Here is a 15,634-nt window from a genome sequence, read left to right as displayed (position 1 = left end):
TTATTTTCGGGAAAGTAATTTCGTGGATTGAAGAAACATTATATTTAGTGCACACAACCCAATATAAAATGTGTACTCATTAAAAATTTACATTCGTTGTTCATCTTTACTACCTACGAAATCCACGATAATGCTATTCGTCGAATAATAATAAAATCACAGTTTCTGTAATAAGCTTTGTCACAATGTTAAAGTACAAAGTCCCGTTTAAAAATCGAGAAATATTGAAATACTCGTTGCTAAAGATTTAAGAAACGCCGATATAGGAAATGCATTTTATATGGTATAAGCAAGGTACCTTTTATAATTTATTTACTTTGCTGGCCAATACAAAATGGGGTATTTTGGATAAAAGGGTTTGAAAATTGTCATTTCAATTCATTCTGGTGAGATGTTATTCAACAGTGCATAACAAAAGAAGTTTGGAATATGCTTTACTGTCCTGTGTTGTCATTTTGACCGGAATATATGTAGTTCGAAGTTTTTCATCCAAGGAAGTTCGATTGAATCTATTGCATTTTCCACTTGTGTTTTTTGTTGGTTAATTTCCCCCTTAACAGCTTCGAATTAATGGTATACCCCGTTGAGAATATTAGGAGTATTCCGCTTAAAAATAGCAGGAACCCAGGCGGAATCCACCTAAAAATTAAGACTTATAGACGGAATTAAGGCGGACATGGAATATTGAAAAAAATCCGCCTGAAGTATCAAAGACCTTAGGCGAAATATTTACTACTTTCCTGTTGAGTTAACAGAATTTCTGTAGTTATATCATAGACGGAATGCTGGACTTAGTATATTTGTTCAAATTTCTTAGGAGGAAATTGGACTTAAAAGATTTTGTTCAACTTTATCAGGCGGGAATTGTACTTAGAAATTTTTTCTAACTTTTGAGGTAGAATTGTTCTTTTAATTTTTTTTTCAAATGAAAATGATGAGAGAGTGCATGGTGATTATTTGGGCCATAAAGCCAGTATTTGTACCCCCCTGAAATCCAACATATATTTAAAGAGTCTTAAAGATGGCATATTAAATTAAATTAAATTTAAATTGTGATAGCATTGTAAGGTAATTTATAACTTTATGTTATGTGATGCTATTTATATACATTTAAACATATAAAAAGAGACTAGAATATATATAATTATTTCACTAACAGTATTTAAGACAATAATTTATTTTTGAATTTTCCAACAAAGGAATTGCAGGTTAAAATTAATTTATTTTCAAGTACAATTAATTATTAAGTGTATCTCTATTTAATTAAGTAATAATCATGATAATACACAAAAAGTATTTCCATGCAGTCTCTTTCTTATCAGTTAGTGATAGAAATGTTATGTAGGTCCTCCATCTGTTTTCCATTTGCCTCTGTGAAATGGACAGGAAATGATATGTACACACTCAAGAGTTGGGGCCTAATGAAGAAGACTACATTGTACATTTCTCTTAAATTTCTACAGTCCAAAATATAAAAATAATAGATTAAAAATGGTGAATATTATTTATTTATTATTATATTTATCAAATATTTAAGATTTAGGTAATTAATAGTATGATTAGGGAAACATTTCAAGGAATCAAACAACTCCCAAAATAACCCCAACACTGGTCAGATTCAAAATTTGAACTTTCAGACATTACAAGAAAAGATGTCTTATTTATCTTGACCAAAATATGAATTTTACCATGGATGTAGAGTTGTGGACTAAAAAGAGCCAAAGTATTCTATTAACATTAAAAACTGTGCAGATGTATTCTTCTGATGACATGACTATTGGACTTGTGAAGATTGATGTTTTCATATATTTTGGATTGAATCTTCTGGTAAGTTGAAATAATGAATATAAATATTTCAACCTTTTTGAATATTATGAAACTGCTATTTCCTTCAAATAACTTGTGACATATATAAGTACCATGCAGGATCAAGAAATAACTATATAAGACCATGCAATTTTTGCATAATTACATCATGTACATAATTACTGTGGTATTGTGTATTACACAAGACTTATATCTTTAAGACAATCTCTTTTATAATATATTATTTAATAGTAGTTTTGGCAAAATTGGAGATCTGTTGTATGACTGTAATAATTAAATATGTATATAGACATCTATTCCGAAATCAAAAAGTGTTATCTTTTAAAATTAGTACATATCTACTCAATTATCATGATTATGGATCAAATTTAAGATTTTTAAAATTGCAAGACATACATTTTGTACATCATTACATGTAAATGCAGGCCTATGATGTTAAAGTAAAATAAAAGACCAATACTACATGTACTAATCAAAGTAAAAAATAACCTATACACTTAATGCACAGAATATGTAATAATTTTTTGGTTTAATTGTAATCACAGTGTGGGAACGGAAATGTACGGTTTTCTAATAAGTTGGTCATTCGGGAGACTGTCAAGCGAGGCTCCGACATTTGCAAAATAACAAGTTGCTTGATGGAAACTTTGATGAACTCTTATGCTACTATGAAACGTTTCTGTTTCAAGCTTTGATAGCTAAAACATTCTTTATGTAAATATGAACCAATAAAATAATAAGAAAGATATATGCATCCAAACGTTTTCCTTAGAATGGTGGAGCTCCGTGTAAAACGATCAAAATTGTCACACAGTAGCGATCAAAAATGTCAAATACACATCGAAAAATCAATGTTTGCTACCTAAATATTTATATGTATCTTTTCTGATATATAGTCTTACCTTACTGAAAGTTTCAAAGCCATCGTCCCAGTAGAAATCCAAATATATTCATTTTCTCCATTTCGGATATTTTAATTGACTGTACAATCGCTTGCAAGTTTACTGTAATATCACTCGGAGCCTTCCTGTACAATCACTTGGAGCTTTCCTGTATAAGTGCTTGGCCAAATTTATTAAATACATTGCACATGCATTGCATTGGTTGTTTCTTGCTGTCCTATTATATTCATCTATAGTATTTGAAGTGAAAATAAGCACCAAACCAGTCGTTTCGACAATTAAGATTCTATCAAGGTGACTATATCAGAGACAAAAACAAAATGTGTACAATAGATATAAAAAAGAAGGTGTGGTATGATTGCCAAAGAGACAACTCTCCACAAATGACACAGAAATTACCAACTATAGGTCACTGTGCGGTGGTGAACAATGAACAAAGCCCATACCGTATAGTCAGCTATAAAATGCCCCGAAATAACAATGTAAAACGAGAAAACTAACGGCTTATTTATGTACAAAAAAGGAACGAAAAACAAATATGTAACACCTAAACAAACAACCACTGAATACATATACAAGACAAAAAGAAAAGGACAGTACAAAATATGTTCAGAATATATTAATTTAAAATAAAAATGATAATAATCCTCGTACAAAATAAATATTTATATATATACCGAAAGGTGACTAGATGCTCTAAAAGGGTATTAGTATATTTTAAATTTTACTTAATATGTTATTTACCAGCAATTTGAAAAAAGATAATAAATACACATTTGAACAATACAACAAAGAATTTTTCATTAAAGGATCGGGATATTGTAACTTGATAAAGGAATTCGAATGTGAAATGGTGGTAGTTAACCCCTGATCCAAGAAAAAGACACGTATATGTAAATAAACATGATATTAAAATAAGATGTGGTATAATTTCGAATGAGATGTTTGTTTATTACAAGCTATGAAAAAGTTCCAGTAAATCAAATTTTATCTAGAATGGGAGAGGACTTGTTATCCGCTGTAAGACAGAGAAAACACAAAATCCTTCAACATGATTTTTGTTTATATCAATGTCATGATTCGGGAACTTTTCAATATTCCCCAACTATAGCATCCGAAAAACGAACGAAACAGTTTTTCTTTTTTTTTAGTGAGAACAACATTTTATCAAACCACATTTATATTTTCAATATAAAAATAAGGAGATGTGATATGATTGTCAAATTTCAAAAAATAAATAGATTTAAGCAATTATAGTCGGCTATAAAAGGTTCCGACATGAAAAATAAGAATCAATACCTTTCGAATTTAACTGACGGTCTAATTCATAATGAAACAATTTACGAAAAACATATATGACAGACATGAACCAACGACAACCACTGAACTACGGGCTCTTGAATTGGAACAGGTACATTAAGAAATTGGCAGGGTTAAAAAAAAATTGTGCGCTCATTTCTACCCGAAATCAGCAGAGCACAAGACCAAACTAAAAATAATCTGTTGAATGATCTGATCATCATTTAATACTATCATTGACGATATCAGACCAGGAGCGGATCCCGCCTTTCTGCAAAAATAGGGGGGTCCAAACCACGGAACACCCGGAAACGTCCACGAAATTTAAAAACAAATCGAAAAAAATGGGGTTTCAACCACCAAAACTCCCTCTCCCCGCATACCGGATACGCTAATGCAGGCTGCATCCATTCAAATAAAAGCTTCAAACATGAGTAACACTTTTGAGTGTGTAATTTAGGTTTAAAACAACAAAACCAAATAACTAACTGTAAGTTATTAATTCGTAACAAAAAAGGAGAAAAAAATCATGCCAGACATATATTGTATTGGATTGCAGTAGTTTTAATAAATATTTATATGACAAAAGTATCATGGAAAACATAAACTGATCATGAATGTGGCAGAAGAGATAGTAGAAAGTATTATCTACTTAAGAGTTTTAATTAGTCATATGTCACTAGAAACGATTACAGCAAAATGCAATGAAGGTAAAGGTAATACCTTTGACTAGCTTGCTTGTTAGCTGGTGCGTAAAGTCATTACAAGGGAAAGTAGGTTACCCTCCTTTCTTAGTAGTCTAGTTGTCCAAACGATGAAAAGAAAAGCTCAAAGCGATTGTACAGGAAGGCTCCGAGTGATATTACAGTAAACTTGCAAGCGATTGTACAGTCAATAAAAATATCCGACATGAAGAAAACGAATATATTTGGATTTCTACTGGGACGATGGCTTTGAAACTTTCAGTAAGGTAAGACTTTATATCAGAAAAGGTACATGTGAAAATTCAGGTAGCAAACATTGATTTTGCTATGTTTATATGACAGTTTTGATTGTTTTACACGGAGCTCCACCATTCTAAGGAAAACGTTTGGATGCATATATCTTTCTTATTATTTTATTGGTTCATATTTACATAAAGATTGTTTTAGCTATCAAAACTTGAAACAGAAACGTTTCATAGTAGCATAAGAGTTCATCAAAGTTTCCATCAAGCAACTTGTTATTCTGCAAATGTCGGAGCCCCGCTTGACAGTCTCCCGAATGACCAAATTATTAGAAAACCGTACAGTTCCGTTCCCACACTGTGGTAATGAGACAATTTTCTTTTTATATTTTAGAACTGGTGAAACAAAAGAAAATTGTTTTCTGATAGGACTGAAGAATGAACACATTCAATCAGACTTGGAGTAAGTAGTTTTATATGAAAGAAATTCTTATAAATGCTTTTTAAGTAATTTTTAAACATATTGGACTTTCAAAACATTTAAAAAAAAATCAAAAGTTGTAAAACCATCTGTAATATTTTTTTGATATAAACATGCTATATATCTTTAAAATTAGAAAATTGAAAACAGGGGTTACAGCCCACAGGTCTTATTTTATTGAGAAAATCCCCAAAACAGGTCAAAACAGGTCATAGTAAATTCATTATAATTATCTGCCCTTGATTTTACAAGGATTATTTCTTAAAATATAATCACTCTTTAAAACATGCTTTACATCTTATTTTTCATAGTTTAATCTTATAATTTTAAGTTTTAGATGTTTCTGTTAATATATGGTAAAAACAGTAAATTCAAGTCAATATGTCAAAATGAAGGAAAACCCCACCTACTTAGGCAGCTCACAATTTACCTGTATAACATAGAGAAATTTGTCAAATTCCTTTTAGTTAAACCAATAATGCATGGTAATTTTAATTTATGTCCTCATTTTTTTCAGGTTATGTTACTGCTTGGTGCACAAAACACAACAGATCCATGCAAGATGGTCATATCAATGATGCTGTTACAGAACAAATCAGTTATGCACGAAATAAATTCAGAAACTTGTGATAATAATTTATATTCAAAGAACACTGAAAAACCTTAAAAATATGACTAATAACTGAAAATGAAGAAATTGTGAAGAACTAAAAATGTCAAAATTATACATACATGTATAGTAATTTGTAGTTGCTTAAATACATTCGATCAAGTTTGATAACAATTTTAGCATTTTATTGTATGAAGGGCTTGTTTTTCTTCGCAAGAAGGCATGGAAGTGGTAAAAACCTGAATCTTTGGAATGAAAAAATTCTTTCATTGAGGGCAGAATTTTTTTCATATTCTTGAGGCGGATTTTTTTTCATATTCTAAGGCGGATTTTTTTCGAAGGCGGATAAATTTTCCGTTTCATTAGGCGGATATATTTTTCGTCTCTTTAGGCGGATATATTTTCCGTCTCTTTAGGCAGATATATTTTTGAGAAAAACATTTTTCCTTTAATTAGACGGAAATTTTTCCTCCTAAGACAGGCTGATAAATTTGCATTTTTCAGCTCTATTCCGCCCGTAACCCGCCTGGAATCCATGTAAGAAAGATTCCTCGTGTAAAAGTGGACTTTAAACGGATGCCCTGTAAAATATCCGTCTGGAATCCATGTAAAATACGCCTGGATTTTTTCATACAGGCACCTTTAAATCATTTATTTTGTTAATGAGCAAAACATATGTAGGTGTTCTTCTAATCCTACAGCTTTACTTTTTTCCAATACTTCATTAAGAAGGTATATCATTAACACCAAACGATATTCATTTGACAAAAACATTATTATCACGTATATGCAAAATATGCAATTCTTAAAATGTCGACCAATTTAGTCGAGTATATAGACACTTTCATGTCCCAGCTATCAAGGTTTTATCTTGGTTTTACTTGGTTACTAACAATAAGATCTATTTGGGGACATTTTTATCTTGTAAACTGATAATCAACAGCAGGTGGATTATATTTTGATATTTGAAGTTCAAAACGTGCATCCATTCTGCATACAAAGATCAGACCGTCGTTTATAAATAAACACGAAGTAGGATATTACATCAGTTTTATATTGATGAACATGGCACAAAACTTACTGAAATGCCAATTTTGTAAGACATCGTCTGAAATTAAATGGAAGTGTAAGACTTGTGAAGTATTTTTCTGTGACCCGTGCAGAATAAATATTCATGCAGTACTTAAAAATTCACACGAACATGATGTTAACGATTATACATATAAGGATACTGTGAACAGTGATACGGTTAATCTAAAATGTATTCCATGTTATACACATCCTGAACATAGCTGTTTAATTTTTTGTCGAAACTGTGACAAATCCCTTTGTTCGTCTTGTTTAGTTAATCCATTCGACCAAGAAGAATTGACAAGGATTTACGATGTAAGGCGTGAAACTCTTAGAGAGTTAAAGCACCAAATTGAGAATGTCTTACCCTTCTTTGAAGAGAAGTGCGATGAATTCCAGGATCTAGAATCAAATTCCCTATCTCAGTACCATCAGATTAGGCAAACAATTTCCGAGAGGCAAAACGCACTGACCGAGGAAGCTGAAGAACTTTTTAAACAATTAGACGGTTTTTGGAATCCAGCTGATAACACATTGACACAAGAGAAAGAAAGGTTAGCGAAAATAGAAAAGGATTTAAAACAAAGACTGAGTGAACTTGAAAATGCACTAAAGGAGTCATCACCATCTAACATTTTCCTCGTATATGAAAAAATTCACAAAGATTTGCCGTCTAAAACGATTTCTGATATAAAACCTCCTAATCTAACTTACATTGAATCAAGTTCAAACGATTCTTACTTTGGATCAATTTATCAAGTACCTGTGTTGAATTTAGTTCACACATTCACTATTGCAATGCCAGATATTTCGGCTATTACTACCCTTAATACTGAAACTAGTGTACTTTACAGTGCGAAGACAAATCGTTTCCAGCATTTCACTATTTCGAATTTTAAAATAATCAAATGTTTGGATTATACCGCTGCAAATAATACGTCAAAGCAATTCAATTCATTAACTCGAGTAGTAGATATGACAGAGTACCGTGGAAACATTTTAATTTCTGATGATTTACTTGGTGATGAAATAATGCACATTTGCCATAGTGTCAGTCAAACCAAATTCACATCAATCGGTGACTTAAAACCTTGTGGGGTTCATACAACTCGTAGTACCATTATTGTAGGATATTGTAATAGTTATTATCGCAACAATACAAAATCTGGAATTATAATACTTGACTCAACTGGAAATGAAATCAGACGTTTTGAATGTAATGCGACAAATCAGAAGAGGTTATTTACCTTTCCTGCTAAAATCACAACAAATATTAACAATGACATTTGCATTATTGACTACAAGTCGTGTTATTCATCTAAAAGACCAATGTATAGTACACGTTATACATATGAACCAAGGAAGGGAAGAGTAGTTACCTTAGGAGAATGGGGTCAACCAAAATGGACATACAGTGGCCATGTTGGCATCAACTGTTACGATGAATTCACACCGTATGACATAGAAACAACGATGCATGGTCATATCTTAATTGCAGACAGAGACTCGAGCACCATTCATGTTGTGTCACAGGAGGGAGAGTTTATTACTAAATTTTGTCATGACGATATTGAGAACCCTGATAGTCTTAATATTGACAAAACGGGAAGATTATTGATTGGCTGCTCGAGTGACTGGGATGGTGGCAATCATGAGGCTGATGCTAGACGTTGTAAAACTTCTAAACTTCACGTAGTTGAGTTTGTTTGATATACATCTGTTTATAAATCTGTTGTAGAACATAACTTATTTACAGTATTACCGATTGAACGTCTATTTATAGCATTGCAAACTCATACTTTAATATTTTTTGTCGAGTCTGCAACTTTTGTTGCAGAAAGCTCGGCATAGGGATAGTGATCCGGCGGCGGCGTTAGCTAACTTCTTAAAAGCTTTATATTTTGGAAGGTAGAAGACCTGGATGCTTCATACTTTGTTTATAGGTGCCTCATATTACGAACTTTCCGTCAGTCACATGTTCAATGTCCTTGACCTCATTTTCATGGTTCAGTGACCATTTGAAAAAAAAGTTCAGATTTTTTGTAATGTTGAATTCTCTCTTATTATAAGTAATAGGATAACTATATTTGATATGTGCGTACCTTGCAAGGTCCTCATGTCTGTCAGACAGTTTTCACTTGACCTCGACCTTATTTCATGGATCAGTGAACAAGGTTAAGTTTTGGTGGTCAAGTCCATATCTCAGATACTATAAGCAATAGGGCTAGTATATGCGGTGTATGGAAGGACTGTAAGGTGTACATGTCCCACTGGCAGGTGTCATCTGACCTTGACCTCATTTTCATGGTTCAGTGGTTATAGTTAAATTTTTGTGTTTTGGTCTGTTTTTTTCACACTATATGCAATAGGTCTACTATATTTGTTGTATGGAATGATTGTAAGGTGTACATGTCTAGCGGGCAGATGTCATGTAACCTTGACCTCATTTTCATGGTTCAGTGGTTATAGTTAAATTTTTGTGTTTTGGTCTGTTTTTTTTTCATACTATATGCAATAGGTCTACTATATTTGTTGTATGGAATGATTGTAAGGTGTACATGTCTAGCGGGCAGATGTCATGTGACCTTGACCTCATTTTCATGGTTCAGTGGTCAAAGTCAAGTTTTTGAGTTTTGGTCTTTTTATCTAATACTATATGCCATAGGTCAACTATATTTGGTGTATGGAAATATTTTATGATCTTTATGTCAGTAGCGCAGGTTTCTTTGACTGTGACCTCATTTTCACGGTTCATTGCACAGTGTTAAGTTTTTGTGTTTTGGTCTATTTTTCTTAAACTATAAGTAATAGGTCAACTATATATGTTGTATAGAAGCATTGTTAGCTGTACATGTCTGCCTGGCATGGTTCATCTGTCTTTGACCTCATTTTCATGGTTCATTGGTCTTTGTTTAGTTATCCAGGTTAATGTTAAGTTTATGAGACAGTTGTAATAAAGCTTTATACTTAGGACTATCAACATAATATCAATGATTAGTACAGAAGGCGAGACATTTCAGCGTGTGCACTCTTGTTCTTAATAGAACTAGGATGAGATTATGTTTTTGATGTGGCTTTTCTCTCTAATGTGTTCGTTTCAGCAGCTAATTATCGATAGCCTGTAGGTATACCAACGACATCGTCTCTTTGATAGCAGACATATGTCTATCTCTCTCTCTTTATTTTTTTTATATAAACTATAGTTTATGACCTGGCCAAAGTTTTGTAATGAATTAAATAGCATAAAGGAAAAATCCTGTACTTTCAGTGCAGAATTTAACCAAAGAGAACTTTCTTTAAAATGAGTCTTATTTTAACAACAACGATTGACTTCTTCTAGATCTTTGAGAAATTGACGAGTTTTATGAAAATTTTAGACGGGGTTTCCGTTACAACAAATAAATCAAAAATCCTACAAGGTTCTTTTATACATACAACAATTCAATTTGGAAGTATGGCTGTATCTGTATAATTGTTATAAAAAACGGGATATCACATCCTAATACATCTTCGCTAGCCAAGTGTTACGATCCACTCCCTTTCTCTTCACCCTTGCCGGATTGAGCCAACATTTGTGAAAACAATGTTGCGCCATCTATCGGAAGATTAAAGTCACGCCTATTCCGAATACATTATTCTTGACCATTTGTAGCACTTGAACTCTTCCATTTGGAGGTAAAAACACGGTAGCGTGAAGATTCTACTCACTTGATAAAGCCGGAAACGAAAATATACGTCAACGTGCATGCATTTGTGCATGAAACATACACAGGAACTTCTACTAATTGAAAAAAAACATTCAAGTTGTCACTTAATTTAGTCGTATGTTTATAGAATATAAAGACTTGTTGCACAAAAAACATGTGGCAATTTTTTACAAACACTTTCTACATTTACACGTGATCATGTTATATCGCTTTTTGATTGGATGCAGCGAGTTTCGACTGCAACCAATAAAAATCCTTACCTTGTGTCTCCGAAATTTTATCTCAATCCGTCAAGGGTGAAGAGAAAGGGAGTGGATCGTAACCCTTGGCTAGCGAAGATGATCCTAATATTTACGGTAATGCTGTTTATAACGCCCTTTAATTTAGACACAACCCATCTTAGCTCATTGTCTCTATGAATGCCTATTCTTGAAGGATTTCAATGTGACACGTCATAAAAGAGGGACGATAGATACCAAAGGGATAGTCAAACTCATAAATCTAAAACAAACTGACAACCCCATGGCTAAAAATGAAAAGGACAAATAAACAACAGCACACACGACACAACATAGAAAACTAAAGAATAAACAACACGAACCCAACCAAAAAACTAGGGGTGATCTCAGGTGCTCCGGAAGGGTAAGCAGATCCTGCTCCTCATGTGGCACCCGTTGTTACTTATGTGATAACAAATCCGGTAAATAGTCTAATTCGGTAGGTCACACTCATGAAAGGGAAGGGGATTGTAGTTACGACGTAGGGAACATATCCGATATCATTTGTGAAACGGTTATTCCATAACGGTCAACCAACCCGTGATGGCGTCCGTAAAATTTACGGATGGATGATTTCAACTTCACCATTTGGAACTCTTGGTTTAATAGCTTCCCTGTGTGCAGCAACCCTTTATCAAGAAAATCATGATAGGAAATGCAAGCACGGGAATATCGTATCAATTGGGAGATATATACCCCGTATGCAGGTGCTGCTGGAATGTTGCTACTTAGAAATGGAAAGTTCACAATTGGAAAGCTGAAATCATCTCTTTTGTCGTAAAGTTTTGTTTTCAACCGACCCTCATTGTCATTTTCTAGATGCAAGTCAAGATATGAGGCCGACTTAACTGTATCTGTAGTATCCTTTATCTCTAGCTCGATTGAATAGATGCGTTCCACATAGTCACCAAATTTTGAATTATTTAGTGAAAGAACATCATCTATGTAGCGAAAAGTAGAGTTAAAGGATACTGCTATCTTTTTATCTTTCTTCCTAAGAAGTTCCTGCATGAAGTCAGCCTAATAATAATAAAGAAACAAGTCGGCAAGTAGAGGGCACAGTTTGTTCCCATTGGAATGCCGACAGTCTGTTGAAAAACACGTCCTCCGAACGTAACAAATATGTTGTCAATCAAGAAATCAAGCATCTTGATAATATCAGTTTCAGAGAATTTTTGTTCGGATCAGAGTGATCCTTTACAAAGTAGGATTTATCCCTACCTAAGACAAGATACTTGTATCAACGTTGGCCATTCTTTTTTACGAACCAACTCTTTCAATATGTTATTTTATTTGGAATGTGGAATACTAGTGAAAAGAGTAGAAAAATCAAATGTTTTAATACTGTAACAAGATGAAGGAAAGTCAGATTGTATGTACTCTAAAAGATCTTTGGAATTTTTAAGTATCCACATCTGATTCACGCCCCCTCTAGAATAGGCAGTTTCACAATAACTTTGAAGCCCGTCTTTGATGGCTAATAAAATAGATGTTAATAATTTCGAAAGAGGTTTCGTGGAGCACTTGGAAGACCCAGCAATATACCTTGTTTGTAAGGACACTTAGGTAGTTTAGGTATCCAATATAGTGATGGAAGATCCAGTTCTTCATCTGTGGTTGAAATTCCAAAGGAACACAGAACAGACCTATGATTATCGAGGATTTCCTCTTTGGTAAGTGTCGTGAGGGTATATGTTGAGTTTCCAAGTGAATTGTCAATACCTAATTCGTTTATCAAGCAGTTAATGTAATAAGATATCTAAGTATTGTTTTATCAGTACAAATCAATAGACCCCTTTCGAGTCTGTCCTTCATCGAAACAAAAACTCGTCAATTGTAAGAGCTTTTATGACGTCATTTACCTGACAGAGGAGGTCGCCTGTAGACCTGCATTATTAACGTTCTCCAAGCGTTAGTGATAGTCATTGTGCAGAATAAACTAGATATAATGTTTGTTCTATAGGTACTTAATCACAATTCCCAGTGCTGATTGTAAATTAAGAGAAATCAATTTGTCGAATAATTTGTGCAATATATTATCACTGTTTTCCAACCACTCGCTCAACATGGAAACGGAGATGACTATGCACCCTAAACACGAATGATATTCACTAAAATCAAAGTTTTTGACAGAAATGCATCGAACTCGAAAGTTGTTTATTTTTTGATAAATTATTAAAACATTACTATGTATGTATTGCTGTAGTAACATGAAGCCGTATGATGCTAAAGTAAGTATGTGTACACAAATACATCGAGGATAAACTAAACCTTGGCCAACAAGGCAGTTGAAAACACAGAACATCAACACACAAAATCAGATATAATATATTAACTTTCTAAATGATCTTATGGTGTTAGTCAACTTTATCAGCTCCCCAACGGACTTAGCTGGTCTAATAGAAACTAATTTTGATTTGTAGCCTGTAAATAATTTGTAAGATATGTTGTGCAGCTCTTTTCTGTTGGCAGACACCTTGAAATTATTCTACACTCATTGTACAGGGAAACATTTCATCAAGCATGTCTTGGCTTTTTATGGCAAATCAAAATTTTATGTTTGGTCTAGATATTGTTGAGTTTAATTATAAGTAATTTTTATATCTTCCATGTATCCATTTTCTGTTTGTCAATAGTTTGAAAAAGGGAAAATTAGGAGATATGGTATCATATCCAATAAAACAACTATCAAGTATCAACTAAAGTTCATAAGAAGTGGATGAAAGTAAGTATAGGCAACCGTACGGCCTTCAACAATGAGAAAGACCTAGACCGGAAAGTCAACTATGAAAGACAATGACTTGAAAAAAAAAATGAAACAATTCAATTGCGAAAAGTAACTGCCTAATTTATAATAAAACAATTTACGAAAATCAAATATGGAAAATATCCGCTTACAACAACCTTTGATAAACAGACTCCTGACTTGGAACAGACACATTAACAATTTTTTGTTAAAGCATATTAGCATTTTTTTTTTTACATCTGCCCAACCTGAACTTTTTGTGTGCAAATAGTTTGAAGACCGTACATGTGGCAGAAAATTTGGTCAAATTATTAAAGTTCACAAAAAGATTGTTAAGTACTTGATATGCAAGAGCTCCCCCCACACACACAAGAATAAAGAAATATAAAGAAAATCGAAAAATTCAAAGGTTTTTGAAAAGTTACTTTATATTTATGATCATATCAAGGATAACGTATGTCAACACAGAAGTGATGAATGCTTGACTGGGAATACCCTCGGAGAGGATACCTGAAACAGCAGTTACATCGACCCAGTGGTTGTAAATAAACTCATCAAAGATACCAGTCTTACAATTTTGTTCCCCGAGTGTTACAAGAAGCAACATAGAAAATAGTTGATACTAAAACAAAAGAATGTGCTTAAGCAGTGAATTGTAACTATACTGTTCGACTAGAGCACCGTGAATTAGTAAATATGTGTAGTATGACGTTTGTTGTTTGTGTTCAAACGTATCGTAAAGCCTGGTGTACGTAACTGGAAGACAAATTCATAGTTAACCTCTTTGAACAAATAATAAAAACTACTAGACTGATACCTTGCTTGAAAGTGACTTATTTGACTAAATGGTAGCATTTGTATCAATTATCAAAGCCTGTGGTCGTCGTTGATCAGTGTATTTTAAATTATATAATTATATAATGTTTACTTGTAATGTACGTTGACAACATCAGTGCTTGGTATTATGATTATGTTGAAGATCGACTTTAGGTTTTATAACTGCAGCAAATGTATTTTTCTGGGGAAAGAGACAATGGTGACGGATTCAAATTAATACGTTTCTGAACTGAAATGGAAACTCTTCTTTCATGAAAACTTTTTTAGCAATACACCAGTGTGAAATTTATAAGGACAATGGCACAAAACTTATTAAAATGTCAATTTTGCAAGATATCATTGGAAGTTAAATGGAAGTGCAAAACTTGTGATGTTATTTTCTGTGATCCATGCAGATTAAATATACACGCTATCCTTAAAAATTCACACGAACATGACGTTATGGATTTTAAAGATACGGATAGAAATTGCAGTGATAATGTTGATCTGAAAAGTATCCCATGTTCTACACATCTTGAACATAGCTGTTTAATTTATTGTCGAAATTGTGACAAATCGCTTTGTTCCTCTCGTTTAATCTACCCTTCCGATCAAATATAACTAACAAGAATTTTCAATTTAAGACGCAAAAGTCTAGATGAATTAAAACAACAGATTGAGAATACTTTACCATTCTTTGAAGCGAAGTCTGCAGAGTTTCGAAGCCGAGATTTGAAGTTGTTATCACAGCACCGTCAAATAAGTCAAGAAATTTCTGACAGGAAGAATAACTTGAACACTACATTGTCAAATGAAGCTTGTTAACTATTCGAAAATTAGACAGCTTTTGGAATCAAGATAATAATCCAGTTACACAACAAAAAGAGAGGTTAGAAACTATAGAAGAAGATTAGAAACAAAGAAGGGATGACCTTGATGACGCATTAAAGG

The 15,634-nt window shown here is 33.1% G+C and overlaps 2 protein-coding genes across 2 annotated transcripts in view; one reads left to right on the top strand and one right to left on the bottom strand.

Annotated features, from left to right (window-relative positions):
* Positions 1-11,199, bottom strand: part of LOC139527966 (uncharacterized) — a 52,057-nt gene extending 40,858 nt beyond the window's left edge. Inside the window, exon 1 of the mRNA XM_071323707.1 lies at positions 11,196-11,199. The gene's annotated coding sequence lies outside the window, so the exon portion shown is untranslated. The remainder of the gene's footprint in view (positions 1-11,195) is intronic.
* LOC139527965 (uncharacterized) lies at positions 7,069-10,182 on the top strand. Its single transcript, XM_071323706.1, has one exon. The coding sequence runs from the start codon at positions 7,125-7,127 to the stop codon at positions 8,844-8,846; it is 1,722 nt and encodes a 573-aa protein (XP_071179807.1). The 5' UTR covers positions 7,069-7,124; the 3' UTR covers positions 8,847-10,182.
* Positions 11,200-15,634: the final 4,435 nt, after the last annotated feature.

Source organism: Mytilus edulis, chromosome 6 (assembly GCF_963676685.1).
Source record: "Mytilus edulis chromosome 6, xbMytEdul2.2, whole genome shotgun sequence".
NCBI classification, from domain to species: domain Eukaryota; kingdom Metazoa; phylum Mollusca; class Bivalvia; order Mytilida; family Mytilidae; genus Mytilus; species Mytilus edulis.
The sequence above is the reverse complement of the archived record's forward strand: the minus strand, read 5'-3'. Positions and strand labels throughout refer to the sequence as shown.